The 20,800-nt window shown below is 43.0% G+C and overlaps 1 protein-coding gene and 1 long non-coding RNA gene across 4 annotated transcripts in view; one reads left to right on the top strand and one right to left on the bottom strand.

Moving 5' to 3' along the window:
- Positions 1–519: 519 nt before the first annotated feature.
- kif16bb (kinesin family member 16Bb) overlaps positions 520–20,800 on the bottom strand; it is a 34,513-nt gene continuing 14,232 nt past the window's right edge. Inside the window, exons 13-20 of one of the 2 annotated variants that reach the window (XM_033612718.2) lie at positions 16,514–16,633; positions 16,327–16,378; positions 16,086–16,223; positions 14,632–14,714; positions 10,697–10,785; positions 5,989–6,162; positions 5,004–5,094; positions 520–4,273 (exon numbers count right to left, since the gene is read on the bottom strand). In XM_033612718.2, the coding sequence (XP_033468609.2) occupies positions 2,006–4,273; positions 5,004–5,094; positions 5,989–6,162; positions 10,697–10,785; positions 14,632–14,714; positions 16,086–16,223; positions 16,327–16,378; positions 16,514–16,633 (3,015 nt within the window). In that variant the 3' untranslated portion in view covers positions 520–2,005. The remainder of the gene's footprint in view (positions 4,274–5,003; positions 5,095–5,988; positions 6,163–10,696; positions 10,786–14,631; positions 14,715–16,085; positions 16,224–16,326; positions 16,379–16,513; positions 16,634–20,800) is intronic. The other variant, XM_033612719.2, reaches the window with a different exon arrangement.
- Positions 14,192–20,147, top strand: LOC117248006 (uncharacterized). 2 transcript variants are annotated; one of them, XR_013487929.1, is made up of 3 exons: positions 14,192–14,316; positions 18,201–18,359; positions 19,747–20,147. It is a non-coding gene; the product is annotated as an uncharacterized LOC117248006 (long non-coding RNA). The 2 variants fall into 2 exon arrangements; XR_004500869.2 differs by lacking the exon at positions 14,192–14,316 and having other exon boundaries at positions 17,981–18,359.

Here is a 20,800-nt window from a genome sequence, read left to right as displayed (position 1 = left end):
AAAGGAGGAGGTAAACAAATTATCCTGTTATGTGCTGTCAATGACGGTGCATATTAGGGCCGGAGAACCCAGTGGGAAATCACACAGAGTAATGATTAGAGATTCAAAGCCTGCCAGTATGTGTATCTGCTGTCTGAGAGTGAGCACTTCCCCTTAACCAGGCTGTGCCCAACAAGAGCTCCTGTCTATTTCAGACACAAGCCAGCCGCCGAACTGATGGGATAGAAGATCTGCAGTGGTTTCCCATTTAAACAGCCCTAAATTTAATTTTTGATGGCTGTTATTGAGAAATAATTCACTGGTGCCACTAAAGATTACTCACAACCCCTCAATTTACATTCCCAAATAATTATTCCACAAAACAGCACACTGAAGGCATCACATATGGTACAGGGGAGGCGCAAAAGTTAGAGATGTTTGCCAACTGCCTCGAGAATGAACAAACTCACCAGCCCCCATTTAATATGGCATGACTCAAACAGTCACTGATACTTCTCAATCACTGATAATCAATCTTTATGACACTGGGTGGCCCGCTGAACCTTCTGTTTCCAAATACTGACGTAATTTATGGTCTTATCTGCAGAAGGACTGTCTCTCATTTTGCAGTTTATATTAGTCTAGCCTCATTTCAATATATCAGGATATGATTTGTCTGCCTTTTGTGTTTTATTCACAGGAAGGTAGTGATACACAGGAGGTGATTTGAATGCTAATTAACTGTCTCGAGCAAAAGGGAGAAAAACAACCCTTTCACATCCCTGAGCTTTCATCCTGGCTCAAACCTCACCGCTACGAGGTGTGATGTGTTTCTTCATTCGAGGCCAAATCTCCATCCTTCATGCCGGAGCAGACAAGAGGACTGATTGCACTATATTGCCCCTGTAATTTTCCATGCTGGATGGGGTCACTCAGTCAAGACAAGGAGCAAACAGTCTTTGGCTCCAACTCTCGAGATGTGAATCAGACTCAAGTTCTGTCTCAGAGATGCAGCATGATCAAGCTTTTCAAAATTTGAAGCATTTCTCATAGAATGAACAAGTCTTGTCCCGGAGTGAGACAATGTTGACTGGCAGGTATAAATCCAACGAGTAATTGTGCAGGTAGTAACTCTGTGGAGGAGGTTCACCTTGACCTCGGATACTAAGAATATGTTTCCAGTGGCGAGTCCGATGATAAGAGTGGAATACAGATTCATGCAGAGTCCTGCATGACAGTGAAGAAGAGGCTGAAAGGAAGAAAAGGAGACTGTGCCAAAGCTAACAAAAGAGAGGAGGGTAGGAAAATAAAGAAAGCCTGACGAAGATGATAGGGAGACAAAATATTAGACATTAGACAAAGCAGCGAGATGCATCAGACTCTGAATTCTTTGTTTTCCCGAGTTAAAAGCTCGACTATCAGAGCTTATCTGCATTCTAAGTGGTAAACACGACTCCAGAGCAGCAGTGGATTTACCTTCCTTTTATTTATACAAATATATTCACACATATCCATTTCAATAGATCTATTTGTATATACAATATTTAAAATTGGCAACAATTTGACATACATACATTAAGTAAACCTGACAGTGAGATCATTTGATCAGATTGGTAATCTAAAATCCTATAAAAACAATGCCCATGAAACAAATGAAATAAACAAACATGTTTTTAATCCTCACTGTTAAACCTTGAACCCCTAATTATTTTAAACATCCCATATTAAACTGACAACCTCTTTGACAACAACAATAATGGGAGGCTAGCAGTTAAAGAACAATAACAACTGAAGAACAAAGAAATTCAAGGGTTTTAAAGATAAAAGTGCTCTAGCCATGCAATATTAAAAAGACAAAAACTTTTAGAAACACAAATCAATACAGAAACTTCAAAATAGGTCATAGTTTTCACTGTCATTTACCAGAGAAGCTGTCCTTTGCATTGTCTGGTTGTGATGCACTTTTGCTCCCTGTGAGTGAGAGTTTTCAAGCTGGGCTGTTCATTACTGGCTGTTCAGTCCTTGATCAGACATTTGACAAGTGATTAATCAGGCAGGCGGCCTCAGAGGAGCAACTGAAAGTTAATTTCCACACTTCTGCATGCGGAGATGAATTTGAAGCTTGTGCTGGCGGGGTAGCTGCCTTAGTCACGCTTTCAGGGTGACCCCTGCCCCTCACATTTGCTAGGATTACATCCAGTCTGACAGCCCCGCGCTCGTCTTCATCATGCAGCAGCACGCAGCGCACATCTGAGCGCCGACGGAGAGTTAAGTCGTTGAATTGGGGACGGCAGCTCACTGTGGTGACGGAGCATGGAGCTGGGTGAAAGACAGCATCCTCCTGCACCAGGCCGATGTGGGTATCAGTGAGTAGAAGCTGGGCCAGAGGCTCAGTGTGGCTACTAGGGCTGATGCACGCCCTCACACCTGTGCACAGTAGTAGCTGCACCTCTCCCAAAGTTACTGTTTCTTGATCCATGTTACAATGAAGAAGATAAACCAGATCAGCAAGACTTTTCTGAAACTGGCAACAAACCCTTAAACCAGCATCCAGCAGCAGGTCGGGCACACAGGCCTGCCAGTCAAAAGACAACTTCATCAAGTCTCCATGGAGCAGTGGGTGCTGGGAGACCCTGTTGTCCCCGGGGCAGATGACACCAAGTATGGCCCAGCACAGCTCTTTGGTAAGCTTCTGACTGAGGGTGTAGACACCCAGGATGCTCTCCTCTGTGGTGCCTATCAAGCGCAGATTGTGGCCTGCTAAGCCTATCTGCACCTCTTTGAGCTGCAACCACGGGAGTTGATGGAACAAAACCAGGAGCCCAGAGTCAGAAGTCAGGGTGTAGAGACCAGTCTCTGCCAGGATCAGGAGGGCAGGACGAGGCTCAGGTTGGCAGCACTTAGCTACATTCAGCCAATAGAGAGCTATAATCTTCTGGGAGGTGAGCACTGAGGTAGAGACAATAGATTTTAAAGCGTCCATCATGTCTTGCAGTGGCAGAGTTTGCAGGTACAAAAGGGAATCAGGAAATTCTATCAACGTTTGACAAAAGATTTGAATGTCCTTTTTGCTGTGCAGAGGCCTTGAGTTGACTGATGCCTGATCTTTGTCTTCAGGTGCACGGACAGCCTCTGACTGACTGATGTGTTTCACTGGTGACAGCGCTGTAATCAGTTTGTCTCCTTGTTTTACATGAATATCAGCCATGTCTTCCTTTTTTGGTAACCGCAGATCCCTGATACTCGTATTCCTTGTCCAGGTATCTTCTGGGATTGGTGGTACATCATCTGGCAGTTGCTCTGCCTTGCTAAAGGTTTGTGTTGGTGTCAGGACTGGAAGTTGGATTTTGTCAGGATTAATGCAGCCCTGAATCATCTGAGCTGCTTCCTCAGGCTGAAGGTTTTGAGTTATCTCCATATGGATGTGCTGTATGAGAGGTAGTTCTGTCACCAAGGAAAAAATGTGACTATCCTTCAACAGGGCGAAGACAAAGCTACCTTTAACCATGGATACGACCTGGCTGTCCTTCACTACAGAGAGAGCATTACTCTCCCTGATCAAAGAGACAATGTGACTGGACCAGCGGGCCCCAACAGGCTGTATTCCCTCTTCCCTGACTTGCTGCAATACTGTGGGAGAGCTCCAAAGGAGACGCCCTGCATCTTGGACAATCCAGGAAACTCTGCTGACCAAAGAGGCCAGTCCTGAGTTTTGAACTTTGGCTGCTGCAGTCCCTGTCACACACACTCCTGGGATCTCCTCCAAACCTCCAGATTCATACATCTCTCTGAAGCTTAACTGGCCCTCGAAGGTAGTTCCCTCAGGTGGACAGCGGGCCGCTTGACTGCTGAGAGGCACTCTGTCGAGTGGAGGAGGAGTGCTGGTCTGTGGGAGGACGGGTGTGGAGCTAGTTCCTCTGCTGCTCTGCAGGTGGGACACGCTGCCTAATGAGCTCCCACCAGAGCCAGGTCTCTCCTTGTACCAGTCAGACATGACGCCTTTGATCTCGTTAGCATTCCCCTCTGGCTTCGTGCCACATCCATCACCCAGGCCCAGGACATTTGTCTGCTGGCAGCTGGCATCCCCTGACCAAACCTCCTCTTCCTTATAACTTGCAGCTCCAGCCCCACTCTGAGCTTTCCTCCACAGCCTCTCAGACGTGGGCCCTGGCCCTGATTTATGACACGAGTCCCTCTCCTGCTCCTGGCCATCCCTGGTGCTCATCCCACCCTGCAGTGTGTCTCCATCCAACTCAAAACTAGTGTGACAGACAGGATATTTTCCAGGTGTGCCCTAGTTTATAGTGTGTAAGTGGATGGGAAAAAGAAAACAATAAAAAGGAAATAAAACTTTGAGAGATTTTGTACAGAGTGATTCAAAATTCCTGTTTGCTTTATGCAATTGACTACATAATGAGCGCTGCCATTGCTGAGAGGGAACTGAAATAACTATTCAGCCAGCCCCCTTCAAAATGTATCTTTATTTATGTATTCAATTATATTTGAATACATAAATACATGCACGAGAAAATGGAGTGAAGAATAACAAGGTACAAGTATAAACAAAAATACTTCAAAGTGCTCTCATTGCAATAAGCTTTCACAAAATGAGTGTCATTTAAACCCTATTACACTTTCCTGTAGGGATTTCAAAGAAAATATGTGAATAATAAACAAACAACAAGCCGAGAGAAAAAGTATTTCATGCCTCATAAAAATCTGTATTGGGCCTGGCTGGAGAGAGGATAGGTATTGACATTTGCGCTGTTTTGCAAAGACAAAAGGGACTCGTACTTCAGTTGCACAGTGGCAGCAGAGGCTCAATAAACAAAAACTGCAGAACAAAGTCTCACTTTTTACACAGTGTTTTTTAGCTTTATTCTATTTCTTAAAAGCAATTTAAAGTTATATTTCATTCAAAAACGACCCATGGCTTATTGATTACATCCTTATTTCTATTATATTCAATCAAGAGTATGATTTGTTTTAACTGTAAAACAAAACAAAAAAAAATGAATACATACTGTAGTCGTGAGCATCTCCATTTTGGCAGAGGTAACACAGCTGCTTGGCACTTTGGACACAGCTGTCTCTGCAGCAAGCGTATCCATCTGGCTGGAAAAAGGACACCGTGAAGAGATAAGAACGAAATAATACATTTCATATTCTATCAGAAAACAAAAAAAATTGCGCCTTGATATGAGGAGGCATGCGCACAATACAGCTGTGTTTATATGCTTATACATGCTGCTGGGCTCTTTGTTTTCAAAAGCAAAACTTAATTATTTGCTGTGGTGCGACACTGGAGACTTCAAACAGTTTGCAGGCAAAAGACAAGACTGCAATAACCCAACCGCCCCCGCCCCCCCCCCCCCCCCCCCCCCCCCCCCCGCCCCCGCCCCCGCCCCCCCCCCCCCTTCACAAAAAACATCCATTAGATTTGAAAAGCAAACAGCACAAATGGCTGGATGAGATTAGAGCCACTCTACTAGCTGTGAAATTAAATAGAATCTGTGCATGTTGATTTGAGGATTTACATACAATACTCAGCACTCTAGAGGGGGGAGCAGAAACCAAATATACAGCTCAGAATGATTTCTGACAGTAAACAGAGGCTTTGGCTGAGCTTTGTGTGTTGCAGGAGGTTGACGAGGGGGAAAGCGGGAGCGCTAAAGCATTGACAACATCAACAAGAGGGATCACAGTGTAGGTCCTCGTGACGATTAAAGGATTTCTGCAGATCTTGAGGATCAGTACAGAGAATGTCCTGTACTCAGTGATGTCTGTCTATTTGCATGAATAAATGGAGGAACACTGATCTGGGATTCCCAAGTCTAAAAAGCTGACCACATTTTCTTGATACAATTTACTTTTTCCTGTCACACATTTTCGCTCACATGCAGAGGTTTACAGTGTTCTCGCTGTGGAATGACTGCGAACAAAACGTACACCAACAATGGATTCATTAACATCACCACAGAGAGCACAGTTCGCCTCCCCCCAACTTACTCATTGCCAGTCTCTTCCATCTCTGCCCCCGTTGTTTTCTCTTCTTCTCTGTGTTGATGGGGAGCCCCACTGTTTTGCTTTGAAAGTCTTTTGATGTCCCTGTTGTGTCTGTTCAGGTTTTCTTGGACCTGCTGCCATTCCACCTCCTGCTGGTTGAGCTTCAGTTCCATCCTCCTAATCATCACATCGTACACGCACGCCCACACACACAGGTTTTATGAGAAATCCTACATCCTTTCATACGCGCCATTTAACACATCTCGCACCAATATTTTCAAACATTTCCAGTTCATTTTGTAGCTGTTTTATGAAACTCCAACCTGTGTTTTTGAAGGAGGCACCTGGGATGTTAACTTAAAAAACAGCTTAAACTAAAGTGACACACAAATGGAAGATAAAAAAAAAAAAAGAATCTCAACCTTAAGATAGGTTCATAGGTAAGATTGTTCTAGCTGCACTAAAGCTAGTGGCAGGAGGTGTTAAGTGGCACAGGAGCTCCTAGAGTGATGGACGTTAACCAGTGTAAAAACACCATTTCAGGAGATTCGAGCTCCCAATAACAGCCTGTCGGTGGTCATAGGAGGAAAGTAGTAAAGTTGCCACTTGGCCTTCTGGCCAGAGATGGAGGATACTGAGAGGGTTGTCAGATGAGGGACTTTGAGAGATAAGGTGGCCATTAAAAGCTGCATGGGTCACACACCAACTGGCCCGCTCCATCACTGGAGCTCTCAGAGTCCAGACTTGCTGGGTTTGAGCGAGCTGCATTTCAACGGGGCAGTCTCTGTTACACAGTCCATTTAATAAAGAATGATTCACACACAGTGGGCCAACTTTTACTTGGAGTTCAGGAACTGGTCTTGTGGATGGTCGTGAATTGGCACACAATACAAAGCGTGTCACCTTGCCATAACAGACAAATGTAGCCCTTTCTTGCCTCTATGTTTTTTTGCATTTTGAGAATGATGTCAAAATGTTGAGAACAAAGTCAGCTCCTCATGTCCATAAAATTGTGTCTAGTGATACATATTTTCTCTGTATTGCACACAGGTTCCTCCTGAACAATCTCTTCAAAGCCCCAATACTTATCACCACACTGTTTATGCGATAAGAGAAATAATTTCCTTGTTACTTTAACCAATTCTGAATGATAGTTTTCCCAATTCATCTACATAATTTTGTCATGGTAGGCATATGTGCTAATGCTAGTAGTGTGATTTATTCTCAGGTCAACACTAATCTTGAAAATGAAGTTGAAGTTTATTCTCAAAATTTTGACTTTTTCTCGAAGTGCAAAGAGAGAAAAAAACTCTCCTTTTGATTTTAATTTTTTCTTATGCCTGACTCAAATCCTGAAATTTGGACTTTATCCTTGACATTTTGACTTTATCCTTATGATGCATAATTTCTAAATAAACTTCGTGCTCCTCAGTTTTTCCCTTATGCCTGGGCCTAATACTCTTCGTCTCTTAGGAGTATCAATCTTGTGTTTCCAAACTAAAAGCTCAATTGAATCGACTTTCTACACTTCATACTTGGAGGCATTGCTAGATGAGAAAATCTGCATTCAGCTGACGTAAATGCACTTTGACATTGCATACATAAGAATCAGTGAATCAAAGATCCTGATAAACACAAAACTGAAGTGCTCTCATGCTGTAAGGAGCAGGTCGGACGTTTTGTTAATGCAGTTAGCCTCTTCCTATCTGAACTCTCAAGTGAGAAAGTCTGTGATCAACTGATGTAGCTGATAATGGGCACGTTGCTTCTGTTGCAAAGGAGCACCCCCTCAAGCAACGGCAGGTCAGTTCATTGATATCTTGTGTCACTCCCAGAGCTGAACGGATATCCACAGCCACCATTTGAATTCTAATTATCTGTGCTTATTTACCACTGAGGGTTATATTTAGATGATTGGGCAAACTTAGAGATCAATTCTGTCCTTGCTGTGGGGAGTTTATGCTACACGAACAACAAGCAGAACAAGGACGGAATACATATCTAAGTAATGATAGAAGAAAAAGACCTTCCTTTACTGCCCGTCTTCAACAGATGATGGTTTAGCATGCCAGGTGAGGGGAGGTTTAAAAAAAAAAAAAAAGAGATGACTGTCAGCTGAATGCACTATTTAATATTTTATGGTGCGTGGTCAGAGGAATCAAATAAGTGTATTTTGCAATGTGCTATACTGCCATATTCCGCTCTGTGTATTTCTACGCTGCAAAAAACAGGTGTCAATCCTGCTGATGATCTGCCATTAACACCTACAGACTTCAATCAAGCTGTCCGAGTTCCCCTCCACCGCAGACTCACACTGACTTCCATTCTTCTCCACCTTCTGCCCACTCTGTAACACCACTTTCACACACAAACCAAGTGTTTCTGATGCAGAGTGATGAAGACAGTAGCTGTGTGGTCGACTAATAGCAGCCTTGAAGAAAGTAATCCTCTACATACACACGTATTCACACTTTAGCATCCAAGCAGCGTCAGACCAGCGGATTGGGAACAACGGTCACAGCTGTCTGGACTAAAAGCAGCATGAATCACCTGAGCGGATGCGCTGCTTTTTAGGGATACTGCACTGTGGGGGAAATTACATGTCAGACAGCTCCACATACTGTAAAACATCAGGGTTATCAGATCACGAGGGACTGGAGGTGTGTCTCAAATTGCTCACTACTTCAGTGGGTGGTGAATCACCAGAGAGTGAATTGGATTTTGGGCACTAATTCAATGAACATTGAGACACTGACAGATCAATGACCTGTCGCACAGTTCCAAGGCGGTGGCAGCATGTAAAGATCAGTCACATTAATGTAATATCTCTCAGAGTTTGGAAGGCTATTGTGTCAAGAAAGTGCCCAACTGCTGCTAGTAAACAGTAAAGAGCTAGCTGATAATAATTATAGCATCTTTTAAATTATCATTATCAATTCATTCATTATCAGTATCACATTGTGGCTTTAACTGACTTAAATCCTAAAATCCTTAACTTACCTGAATCAAACTTTCCTGTTACTGTATTACTTGCAGCTGTGTGTACATGTACAGACAATCAGCCTTTCTCGATACAGAGTATGCAAAAATAATTCCCGTCCCTGGGAGTTTGAACTTTGTCGTGACACTTTAACATAACCTTGTGCACCAGCTGTGTGACAAAATTATCTCAAAACCGAAAAAGCCCACTTAACAAGCTTTTACAGAGCTTTCATCTGCGTTGACTGTGACATGCAGTCAGCAGATGCATCTTTTATCCTCACTGTAATGTATTTTTCCTCTAAAACAGAATTTAAGATACACTACACTGCCCCTTTTCATTTACATATTTTAGGGCTGTAGTCAACTAATGTCGGTTGAATTTGGCTGTTCAATTAAAATATTGGAATATTTGTTCCTTTTTTTCCAACATAAAGTCAGAATTTGAATGGGTTTGGGGTGACAGCAATGTTCACATATTGTAGTAACCCTTTTAGCTAATGCATGCTAACTACAGCAACATTTTTTGCCCCCTATAGATTTTTTTTAAAAAGCCAGAGACTGTATCATAATCAGTTGCTTTGAGCTGTGAATCTAACCCTTTTAAGCAGAAGGAAGAAGATAACGTTATCTCAGAACCGGACCTGTTAAAACATCTTTCTCCAGACAGCTGCCTCCATCTCACTCAGACTCACCCTGGGTTCGCAGCTACTTGTTCCAGGGAGCAGCGTGAAAGCAGAAAGTGAGAAGTGCTCACTCTGCAGCTACATCCAGGGACTGAAATGTCCCCACAGGTGCACTGCACACTGACTGACAAAAACAAATGATGTGAATCTTCAACTTTCAGGGGGCAGCCTAAATATATTTACTAATAATTATTATCAAGTGTGTGGCAAGATTACATACATTTACTTACATTTAAGGAGTCAAATGTACTGTACACAGAAGCAGCACTATTGAACAACAGCCCAATACCAAACATAAACCTTAACTTTACCTTTATGGCAAGAAAGACATTGAGACTCTGTAGTGTTTTTAACACAGCATAGTGCATTCCAAAACTTTGGTCTCAGAGACAGTTTTCAAAATCAAAATTTATCTTCTAAAAAAAATCATAACTGATTTGAAGAAGTCTCAGAAGTAAAAATTATAACAGCCATTGCTTGTAAATACATGCTGGGTCACTTGTCTACCCCAAGACTGTGCTTGGCTAAATACGGACTTGGAATTAGGATGCTAGTTGGGCCATGGCTGATGAGATCTCCCAAATGCAGACAAGAAGGTAGACTGAGAAAGATTTAATGTGAAAAGGATCTGCTGGAAGTGCAGCTAGGTAGAATGATATCACTTACTTTATTTTCATAGTGCATTCTGGGAATTTGGGGGAGCTGAAGTTCAACTGCACTGCAGTCAGTCATTTTATAAACGGAAACACAGGGCAGTTCACTACCTACAGAACTAGGGGCCGTTTTGGGACACACCCTTGGGCTGCAGGAAACTTGCCTGCTGTGATTTCCACTGGCTCAGCATGAAGTACATCAGAATGGCTTTTGCATGTTCCCACCTCGCCTCACAGAAATGCTGCCATGATTTATGGCTTTGATTTGGTCTACGTGCCTGATGAATGCTGCTCAATAAGCAGGCACGTTGTGGTGATTGAGGTGGACTGGGTTCAGTTATGCTCGGGTCACAGAGCGTGGAGAGCTATTACACGTGTCTGCATGAGTCTCACCCTGGGTTTTGCTGCATCACCTTGGACAGATTCACGGTAGATTTGGACATGTCAGTCAAGGGCAGGCTGAAGGCAGACAGCAGCCGGCTCTGCAGACAACAGAATGAGACAGCACTGTGAAATGAAAATCTGTCAAAGTGTAAGAAATGAGTGACAGCTGCCTGCGGTGGATGTGCAATTATGCAATGGTTTAATTATAGTATATGCTGTATGTCATCAGTATTCATGACACTGTTTTTCACAAAACATAAAAGGGTAGACTGAAGAGCTTTGACAACATTTGAAGAAATATCAAACGCTAATATCTGGTAAATCAAAGCCCTTCCAAAAATTAGGGTAATCATCATGAAACTCTCACATATCTCTAAAATGAAAGGGTTGTGCATTTTGAAAGAGCAGCTGTAATGTATAGCTTGTGGTTCCATATAGTTCACAGTTTATCTTTAGCACTGTTCAGATATAATTTGCTGCCATTGAAACATTGAAAACTATTTTAAAGCCACTTCCTTTCACAACAGTTACACACTGAATTCTAGGTGTGGCAGCATATTCAGAGAGCGAGCGAATGCAGAGCTCCCGAGACCATCTCATTTGGAATCGATGTTAAAAATGAATGGCAAAGACATTTCTGGGAACCACAGCGGGGCCTGGATGTCTGTACTTTACTTGGCTGTAATGGTGTGCAATTTTCAATAATGCAGAGAGCAGAAAGCTGTCAAAAACTAGAAGTACAGCTGTGTCTATAAAATGGTGTGTGAATCCATTTTACAACATAAAATGTTGTAAAGCACAGGATGAAATACTTAAAGAAGACTCAATTTGAGTTAAAGGCAAATGCATACGAGAGTGGAACTTAATTTTAAAAACTGACTGTGAATATTAAAGCAATATTTTCAGATTCTGTGATCATCAACGCTTACTTATTGTTGTTTATAAAAAAAGTTTTCACCCCTTTTCATTTGCCTTCTGACAAACACTAAGCTACTTGTCAGCCTGAAAGTCCCTGTAGGAAAAAACTCACATGCCATAAAGCTATGAGTAGTGAGGCACCAAGGCAACAGTATTTGTATGCACACAGTGTCAGCCATATCAGGAATGGAAGCCTGCAGCACTTTCAGAGTGTCTACAGGCCTCTCGGTTACTTGCTTCACTAGTGCTCCTCTCATACAGACGGTCTGTTTTTGTTGGGCGAAGCAAATTGAGACTGACTGACCTAACTGCACTTTCCTGTGCTTCCCCTGATTGGGTTGTTTTCAGTAAATTTGGCAAGATTTGGTTTGTCCTCACAATGTAGGTGCTACTAAGAAATTGATCACCTTACAGATACTGGTGTATTTAAAGCAGAAGGGGGACTTAGTGCCATCTAGTGGTGAGGACTGCAGATTGCAACCAGCTGAAACTTGAGTGTTCATTGTTTCCTGGGAGCTGAATTATCCACAGAGGTCTCATCCTCACCAAAACAAATAGACCAGGTGATTAAAACTGGTAAAAACACAGATCAATTTCAAATTTCAAAACAAGAGCAATTTCACATTACATATCGGTGTTTCTACACACTGTTCGGCATGTTGCAAAGGGGTTACTAACAACGGTGGCTGATGCAGATACGCAAACAGCCCTATAGTGCCAGTGATATGGTTTGTGCATTCTTGGTTACTGTAGAAACATGGTGGTGCAACATAGCAATCTCCGTGGATAAGGACCTGCTCTCTATGTAGATATAAACAGCTCATTCTAAGGTAACAAAAACACAACAATTCTTATTTTCAGGTGATTATACATTAAAGAAAACATACTATTTATATCATATTGCATTTCTGCTAATATATCCCCTTAAAGAGGCAACAGATAGCATCTTTTCCTAAATATATCATTATGAGAATAATGTGGGTTGCACAGGGTAGTGGCCATAGTAAAATCAGACTATCATCATTTACATAAGTCACTTAGTGGCTTTGCAATAAGCTTCTGCCACCGGTGCTGAAATTTCGCGGGAAAAATCTGCTTTATGGCAGGAAACGCGTCATGTATTGCGAAATTGGTCGGTCAGCCAATCAGGGACTGGAGCTGGTCCTTATGAGGAGTTGGGCATGAGATAGTTGAGTCAGGAGCACAATGGCAGACGGACAAAGTTTGGAAACAAGTGAAAAACAGCCTAGCGAAAGAAAACGAGCTCCTCTGTCTGAGGAGGCAAAGAGGAGCAAAAAAGGAGAGTGATAAAAGAAGAGTAAACCTCAGTCAGGCGTTCAAGAGATGGAGGGAGCTCCGTGACCAAAGAGGCTTCAAAACCGATGTCCAGCTAGCTTTCTTTCTAATGGATCAGTAAGTAACACGGCTAAATGTTAGCTAGACAAGAGAGGACTGTACTGTACTGGCTGCTAGTTCATTCCTAGCTGGCCAGCATAGCAAATCGCCGCAACCAGGGACCGGGTAGTGAGTGTTGGTCGGCTGACATCCTCGTTGCCATTCTACAGCAGCCCTCAGACGGTGATACCCCCCTCCCTTCCTTTTGTTCTCTTCTCACGGAGGCAGCTATCGACGGACATCGCCCAGCTAAGTGAACACTGAACTTTGTTTCCCATTCAGTCTGAGCTCCAACCGGCCGCAACATTTCCATATGGTGCCGTTCATTCTAGAATCGGGACTGTTTACATGTGCATATTGGTATAATTTACTGTGAGTTGTTTGTACTGGTACTGTGCATTCTGCTATAATTATTTGCATTACTATTTGTTTTTTCTTCAGATAAATCTGATAATTGTTGCTCGGTCTCTTTACTCATTTATTTAGTAGTGTCCACACACCCTCTCATTCTACATATACATAGAGGTATACTGGTGGCTTTACAGCCTACATTTTATTGATTATCTCTGATCCCCACGGTCAATTTGGTCTTTGCGACAGTGCGACACAACACCGCTGACACTAGGTGGCACCAAGCCAAAAAAACCCAAATCCTATCTGTTGCCTCTTCAAGTCCCACACACTGGACCTTTAACCTAAAATCAAAATATGATATGTATTATGTGATCGTAATCTGAAGGAGCATTCTTTGGTTAAGCTAAATGATCACCAGCAGCATACAGTGATACTTCTGACTCCCTCCACAACAAACTTTTAAACTTTCCACTTGAGTTTTAACATCTTACATTTTCAGCCATTGTTTACTAAATTTAAAGTGATTTACTTAATTCTGCACAGCACATAAACACAGGTGTTTATTCCTACACCCACTCAGGCTTTCACAACCCAAACTTCTTAAGAATACTTAAACATTCACAATTTATTGGAGAGAAACGCTGGCTGCTGTTTCCTCTGGAGCGAGGGTGCATTCACACAATGCTTCTTTAAAAAACACATGAAAGTGAAACAAAGCCAAGAGGGAGCTGTTGTAAGCTGGACGAAAAAGCAGCCAGTTTTGAAAGCCGCTGCACCTGGCCTCCTTTCAGAAACAGCAGAGAGCTTCTCTATGGTTGAAAACAGTTCAATATTGCAGAGAGATTGTTCATGATGTGCAGGTCTGGCGCTTTTTTTTTTTTTTGGTGAGCCAATTAATTAGAACGAAGACGGAGAGTTTCATGCTAAACAGGAAAAAACAAGCAGCAGCTGAAAAGCAGGCGGTGAGTTCCTATTCTGATCAGAAAGAATCTGCATGGATCACACACTGCTGGTGTTGTTGTAGAGTTTGTGATGTGGAGTGAAGTGTGAATTAGAGTTCAACATGAGCGATGTTTGCTGAAGGAAGCAGATATCACAGCTGGTAGTTATGGAAACAAAGTGCATGATGCTGACTTGCCTTTACAAAATTACCAGCAGAAAATGCAGTTGTGGCAGCATCTTTTTCTGACAGAGGCTCCCTCGGCTTTACGAAAACAGCAGGATAGTATAAGAACACAACAGAGCTCATATGTGGAGGTTTTGGGTGCCGTCTGTACCTGCCGTTTCTCCCTGAGCTGGGCAGCTTCAGTCGGGTGGTTAAACCGGAGTATGGTTCCTCTTCCTAACTTTGTGATGGCACCTAGAGGGAACCAAAGAGGCAAAACGTGAAAAAAGTGGCAAACCACCGACTCACTTACCAGCTTAAACTTCACTATTTGGTATAAATGCAGCGCCAAGCACTACTATGCAGCACAGTGCGAGCCAGACTGGCAGAGACAGTATGTAATGTGTTTCAAGACTGATGCAAGTGACAGTAATGGTGTCTAGAGTCTGCCAGGTAACCTTTGGAGGTGTGGCACAGTATCTATAATGCATAAAGAAGGTGAGGAGCAAAAGGCTTTGGCCATGAGAATCATCCTGTCATTGTGGGATTGCAGTGAACTGTCTCTGCACTGAACTCGGGGGGGGGGGGGGGTGATAAATGGCACAAAAAGTTCTCCAACATTTTCCTCTGCAGAGGTAAAGTAAATGAATTGCCATGAAGGACACAATCCCCGATGTGATTGGCAGTGACCTAGACGGGTGGATGAAAATGGTCCAAGGAAACTTGAGAAGTCTTGTAAAGCTATAGAAATTGAAGTGATATTAGGGTTTATATATCAGACTCACGCTTATATGGCCACATCCGCAGATTTTCTCAGGGTCTTCTCTTCATTCCTCCTCCTCTCTCTCAGCACAGCAAATACTAATCTTGCTACTACTAATGACTTCTGACGAGTGACAAAGCACCTGAGAGGGCAGTCTGTGATGGATTCCAGCTGCTGTTGGACTGAAAATTACTATCATTTGTTCAAGAAAATAGCTTCAGATGCAGCCGTTTCTGAAGGGGATATTGGATAAATTGAAATGGTTATAAAAGAGACTAGCGTAGCCAGGCTCTGCGCTGCCTGGTTCTGTGTGCAGTTATTATCTCTGGGAAGCAAAGTAGTGTGGATGAGGAGGTAGTAAGCGGCGAAAGCTCCCAGCCCCGGCGAACACGGGCTACTCAGGGGGGCAGGAGTTTCAGCTCCGCTTGGCTCTGTCCTTTGAAAGGTTAATGCTCTGGCCCACTTCAAACCTGTCGGCCCTATCAACTCCATCTGCCAATTAAATGGAGGGCCTGGGGCTTTGTCTGGAGCTTTGTCTGGGGTCCCTCGCCCTTCAAAATGTTTAGTAAGAGAAATGGCATCTGCCCTGTGGAGAGCTGTGTTCACAATCCACTCATGCCCTGAGTGCGCTGCCGTGGGGGTGCCAGGGACATAAAGTGGATTTCATTTGCAGATGTGATGCAGTGATCTCATATAACTGCATTCAGAATGGATCAGCGTGTTATTGCCTCCCACTAGCCAAATAATTGGGAATCTGAGACAGAAATCTTCATTAATACAGACGTGCCTTGCTTTTTTTTTCTCCTCCCCTCGTGTTCATTAAAGAATATCAGGAGCATATTAATCTTTGCAGAAATGCTTACCCTGAGTCAGCTGGCAGGGATCAGTTACCACAGAGCCATTGACTGAACACAGTGCGCCATCCTGAGGGATCAGAGTCACAGTCCCAGCACGGTTCTCCAGCACACAATGTTCACCAAGGAGCCCAGGCCCGTGAAGCACTGCAACACAATTAAATATGAAAGCGTAAAAAGAAATACTGCTTACTTTCAGTCCAACGGATAACACAGCAGCTGGGAATAGAGTGTAGTGACCTTGACTCACCAATATCCTGACTGCATGATGCTTCGTCACTCCCGATCAGGGTTCTGCCCTCCTACGGCAAAGATTAAAAGGTCGTGATACAATATGCAAGCTGTTGTTTAGCAATTAACAAAAGCACTGGGCCTTGGCTGATAATGATTTGAGACAAATAAAAAGTAATGTGTCATTATATAAAGTTCAGATTCACTTTCAAATAATACAGGACGATTCCAGTGCTGAGCAGGTCTTCATCAATGCCTATCAGATGGGGTAACTGGCAGTCCAGGACCACTCCACTCCCCTCCTTCCTCAGAGCCACAGCATCCTCCTGTATACACCAGAGAATATACCATGAGGAGTATTCAATAGCCTGTAGCTGGAATGGCACACAGTATAAAACAAAAATGCTGACAGACATTTAATGGCAACCAGCAGAAAACTGAATTCTTTATGACTGCTCTTCCTTGCCTGAAGGCCAAGCAGAATAGCAGCGTTCCAACCATGTGTCGCCATGAAGCGGCAGAGTGGCTAACGGCAAGAGAGACGCCATAAATCATTCAGATTATCGTGGCGAGAGTCAAACTGTACATTGTGTTCAGTGGGCGAAGCAGACGCGGTGCCGCCGCCTACACACACACGAGGTGGGCTGTATACCATGCACCATTGCCTTTATTGATACATAGCTATCAACACTGCATGTTACTAATGAAATACTCCTGAGCTTGTAAAGTGTGTCAACTTCAGATAACGGCAACAAACTTCAGGTAGCTTCATGTCATTTACAATGTGTCGGATAAAAGTATTGTATGGCGGTCAAACTGGAGTGAATTCATGTGCCTTACTGGCTCATGTGAAGTGGACACTTAAACATAGAGCACTTCTTTTCCATAAGTATTACTTATTGAGGACTATGAATAACTGCAGTAAGATCGGTCATTGTAAGACTATTTCATAGGGGCATTTTACATTTTTCCCTGGCCCATAAAACATGGCATGTGTTTGCATAAATGCCAAATCTCAGAAGCAAATGATGAAAAACAATTCAACGTCCATATTTCACATAGGCTATTGATTAATACTGCATTACAGCAACACAGAAAGCAACACTGCAGTTGCATCACAACTCAAAAGTCAGACAGAAATTAATGTCCACATGAAAAAAATAATCCATTCTGCTTGTCCAGAAATCCCTGATAAATATGCATTTCATGGTGTTACAGCACCTCTTCACAGAAACACGATAAGAAGTCGAGAAATTGATTTAATCCTTGAAAGCCATTTCTAAAGCACAGGACAGCCACACTTAAACCTCTGATCTGCTCCACACACCGCTTCACTGCCTCCAACTATTGTTGCTGGGGAAATTCAAAAGCATGAGTCACACCACCTTACAGCATGTGTGCCTGTCAGGGGGTGATATTCATTTAACTTTGTATAAAATGTCATTTTGTATTATTTCATTTCTAACTTATGAGTTAAGCTTTAGAAAAGGCCAGACAGGCTGCAGACAGAATGAGTTCGTTGAGCAGTTAATTTGCCAATTATTCAACAAGAAATGAAATACTTAGCCTTAGATGACCTGCTGGGTTCAAAAGACACACTGAATTAAGCCATAAAGGGAAACTTAACTCTAGGCAAAGTGTTCAAGGCCGCTAACCTTTTCCTCCCAGGGCAATGGCTGTGGTTCAATAACCCAGAGTCTACCCAAGCATGAGTGGCCCTATCAGTATTCTTCTGTTAAGCTGGTGGACTAATGCCTCACATTGCCATGGATTATCATAAGTACCTCCCCAAGAGGCAGAGCAGAAAATCTCACATATGGAGGATTCAGAGGCAACACTCTGCATAAACTAGTTCCCCTCTCTTTCAACCTCCTCCTACTCTCTCTTATATAGATTGGACCGCGAAGTGAGAGACGTGTCCACCACCGGCACCACCTCGCTCATTGGCAGCTGTGAGATGGGAGAAATCCTTTTTTCTAATGAAGAAGGAGAGGCATCGACCCCAGCCCCTGTACTTAATTAAAAGGGATTCTTCACAGACTTCATTAGGAGGTGAGGAGCAGCCTGGCAGATTAATGCACTGTGTCACTTTCGTCAGACAACAGGAGCAGAGGAGATCCTCTTATTTTCTCCCGACACTCGCACGCACAAAACAGAGAAAGTTGCTCCTCACCACGCCCAGTCAGTCAGTCAGTCTGCATGCGTGTGCTGTGAGGACAAAAAAAAAGTCTGCTTTCAGATTGAGGCAGCTGGTGAACATACTGTAATTAACTGTGGCCTGGACCAGCAGCCAGGCTCGGGCAGCATTTAGGCTTCCATTAAAAGCCATCATCTGTGGTTGGGCAGAATTTTTAATGGATTTTTCGCAGCACTTTGACAGTTCAGGTTCCCGACTTGGTTAATATGCATTTCAAAACACTTCCATACTAGGCCAACCAATCCTTCTTTCCTGACTGCCCATCAGCCTTGTCAAGTGGAGCAACTTGCCAACAGAACAGATAAGCAGGTACTGAATCCAAGCCAAGAGAAAAAAAACGCTGCATTTCAATTGCTCGGTTACATTAAAAAGGTTAATTTCCTTGAAAGAGCTGCATTTATATCCTAGATTACTGCTCTTTATAAAAGTTCAAATGAATAACACATGAAGGGAAAGGCAATGGACAGTTTTATTAAATGGCATGAAGCCTTTTGTTTGATTGGTTATATTCCGCTACGGTTACTGACAGAAATGAATTGGCATCTTATTAACAGTTGTTTCTGTTCCTTACCCACCTCTTTGCTTTTCCGTGTGTGCTATATGTGAAAGCAGAATCTTAACCAGAGAGTTGTTGTTCTTGTTGTAATATAAATGTTGTGCGAAAAGCTTTATAAGCACTCTGGCTATATGCATAGATTTTGGGGGGGGGGGGGGGGGGGGGAACGACAGGGATGCACTAACCTATGGTGAAACATTACATTTTCACCATAGGTTAGTGCAGAAAAGGCATAAATTAGTGCAAAAATATACCAGAATGCAAGAAAGTGTTTGATGTTCAAAATTTCTTGGCTGAGGACCCCACACATTCTTTGTGGCAGTGATTCCCAACTGCTGCAGCTATCTCTTCAGTCATTTGTTCAAAGTCCACACAGTTCAATGTACTCAGTGTCAAATTGTGTTTAGCCATGTCATTGAACTAGTTTGCTGTCTCTGTCATATAGTTTTCCGTCAGTCACTCACTCTACAGCAGGGAACAGCACTTCAAAATAAAAGCTGTGTGCTGGAAATTCATTGTACTTCAAAATAAAGTGTGTTTTTTACAAACTTGGCATGTTCACAAGTCATTCAGATTGGATCTAGGACCCACCAGTTGCGAACCACTGCTTTATGGTACACCATCCATACATATATCCAGAACTATGCTGCCTGTCTGCTCACCAATTCCCATGATCACATCACCAGAACCTCCACTGGCTCCCTGTCCCACACGGCCTCCAACTCAAAGTCCTTCTCACTCAAAGCCTCCATAACCACGCCCCCTCCTGCCTCACCAACCTGCTCCACGGCCACACTCCTTCCCACAGCCTCCGCTCCTCTGATGCCAACCTCCTGACCCCACCATTCAGGACCAAGCACCGGACCTGGGCGACAGAGACTTCTCCATAGCTGCCCCCTCCCCCTGGAACTCTCTCCCCAATACATTTGAGACTCTGCTGACCTCTCCGAATTACTCATCGAAACTCATCTTCTAAAAACGGCTTTTAACATATGAATTATGTGTGTATTTTACTGTATTCTAATGTAAAGTGTCTTGGAGTACCATGAAAAACGCTCTAATGAATAAAATGTACTCATTATTATTATTCGTGTCCCCGCCAATGTTGAAACAAAACCTACACCCTTAATGCTAGACATCAGCATGTCGTCATGCATGCAGCTTGTGGTTAAAAACTATAGAGGAATTCAACTTGGTGAAAGCACTTCTGGGTTTCTGATAGGTTGACAAACTTGCTTTGTGTTCCTCTGCAACTCACATCAGGTAATGGCTAAAATAAGTAATAAGACTTAGGACCTGTACTGTATCGTTCATTTGTTGAAAGAATGTGAAATGTTATTTGTGCAGCTGATTGCAGGGCCCCAGCAGGAGATTTGTTGGCATGAATGACACCTATGAAACATGTGCTCGCCATGTGTGTTTCAAACATGGCCGGATAATAACCAATTCTTCTGAATTAAATTAGGAAAAGAAAGTCAATCTAGTTTGGGGCCGAGTTTTACTGGCATGTGAAGAATCAAAGGCAAGCTGCTGATAAGAATATGTAAAGGTCATGAAATGCTATAATGACATACTATGATGTATAACTGCTGACAGTACGAGCTAAATTGACATTAAACAGAGCCAGCAGGCTCGCAGCATTCAAGGCTTAAGTTGTGTCTTTGTGCTGATTGCAGCATGTTTGGGAAATACAAAGACCACTGGGATCAAAGAAACACTGTGGTTCATTTTATCTTACTG

The sequence above is a fragment of the Epinephelus lanceolatus genome, chromosome 17 (genome assembly GCF_041903045.1).
Source record: "Epinephelus lanceolatus isolate andai-2023 chromosome 17, ASM4190304v1, whole genome shotgun sequence".
Classification (NCBI taxonomy): Eukaryota; Metazoa; Chordata; class Actinopteri; order Perciformes; family Serranidae; genus Epinephelus; species Epinephelus lanceolatus.
Note: the sequence above shows the minus strand (reverse complement) of the source record. Positions and strands in the feature narration are given on the sequence as shown.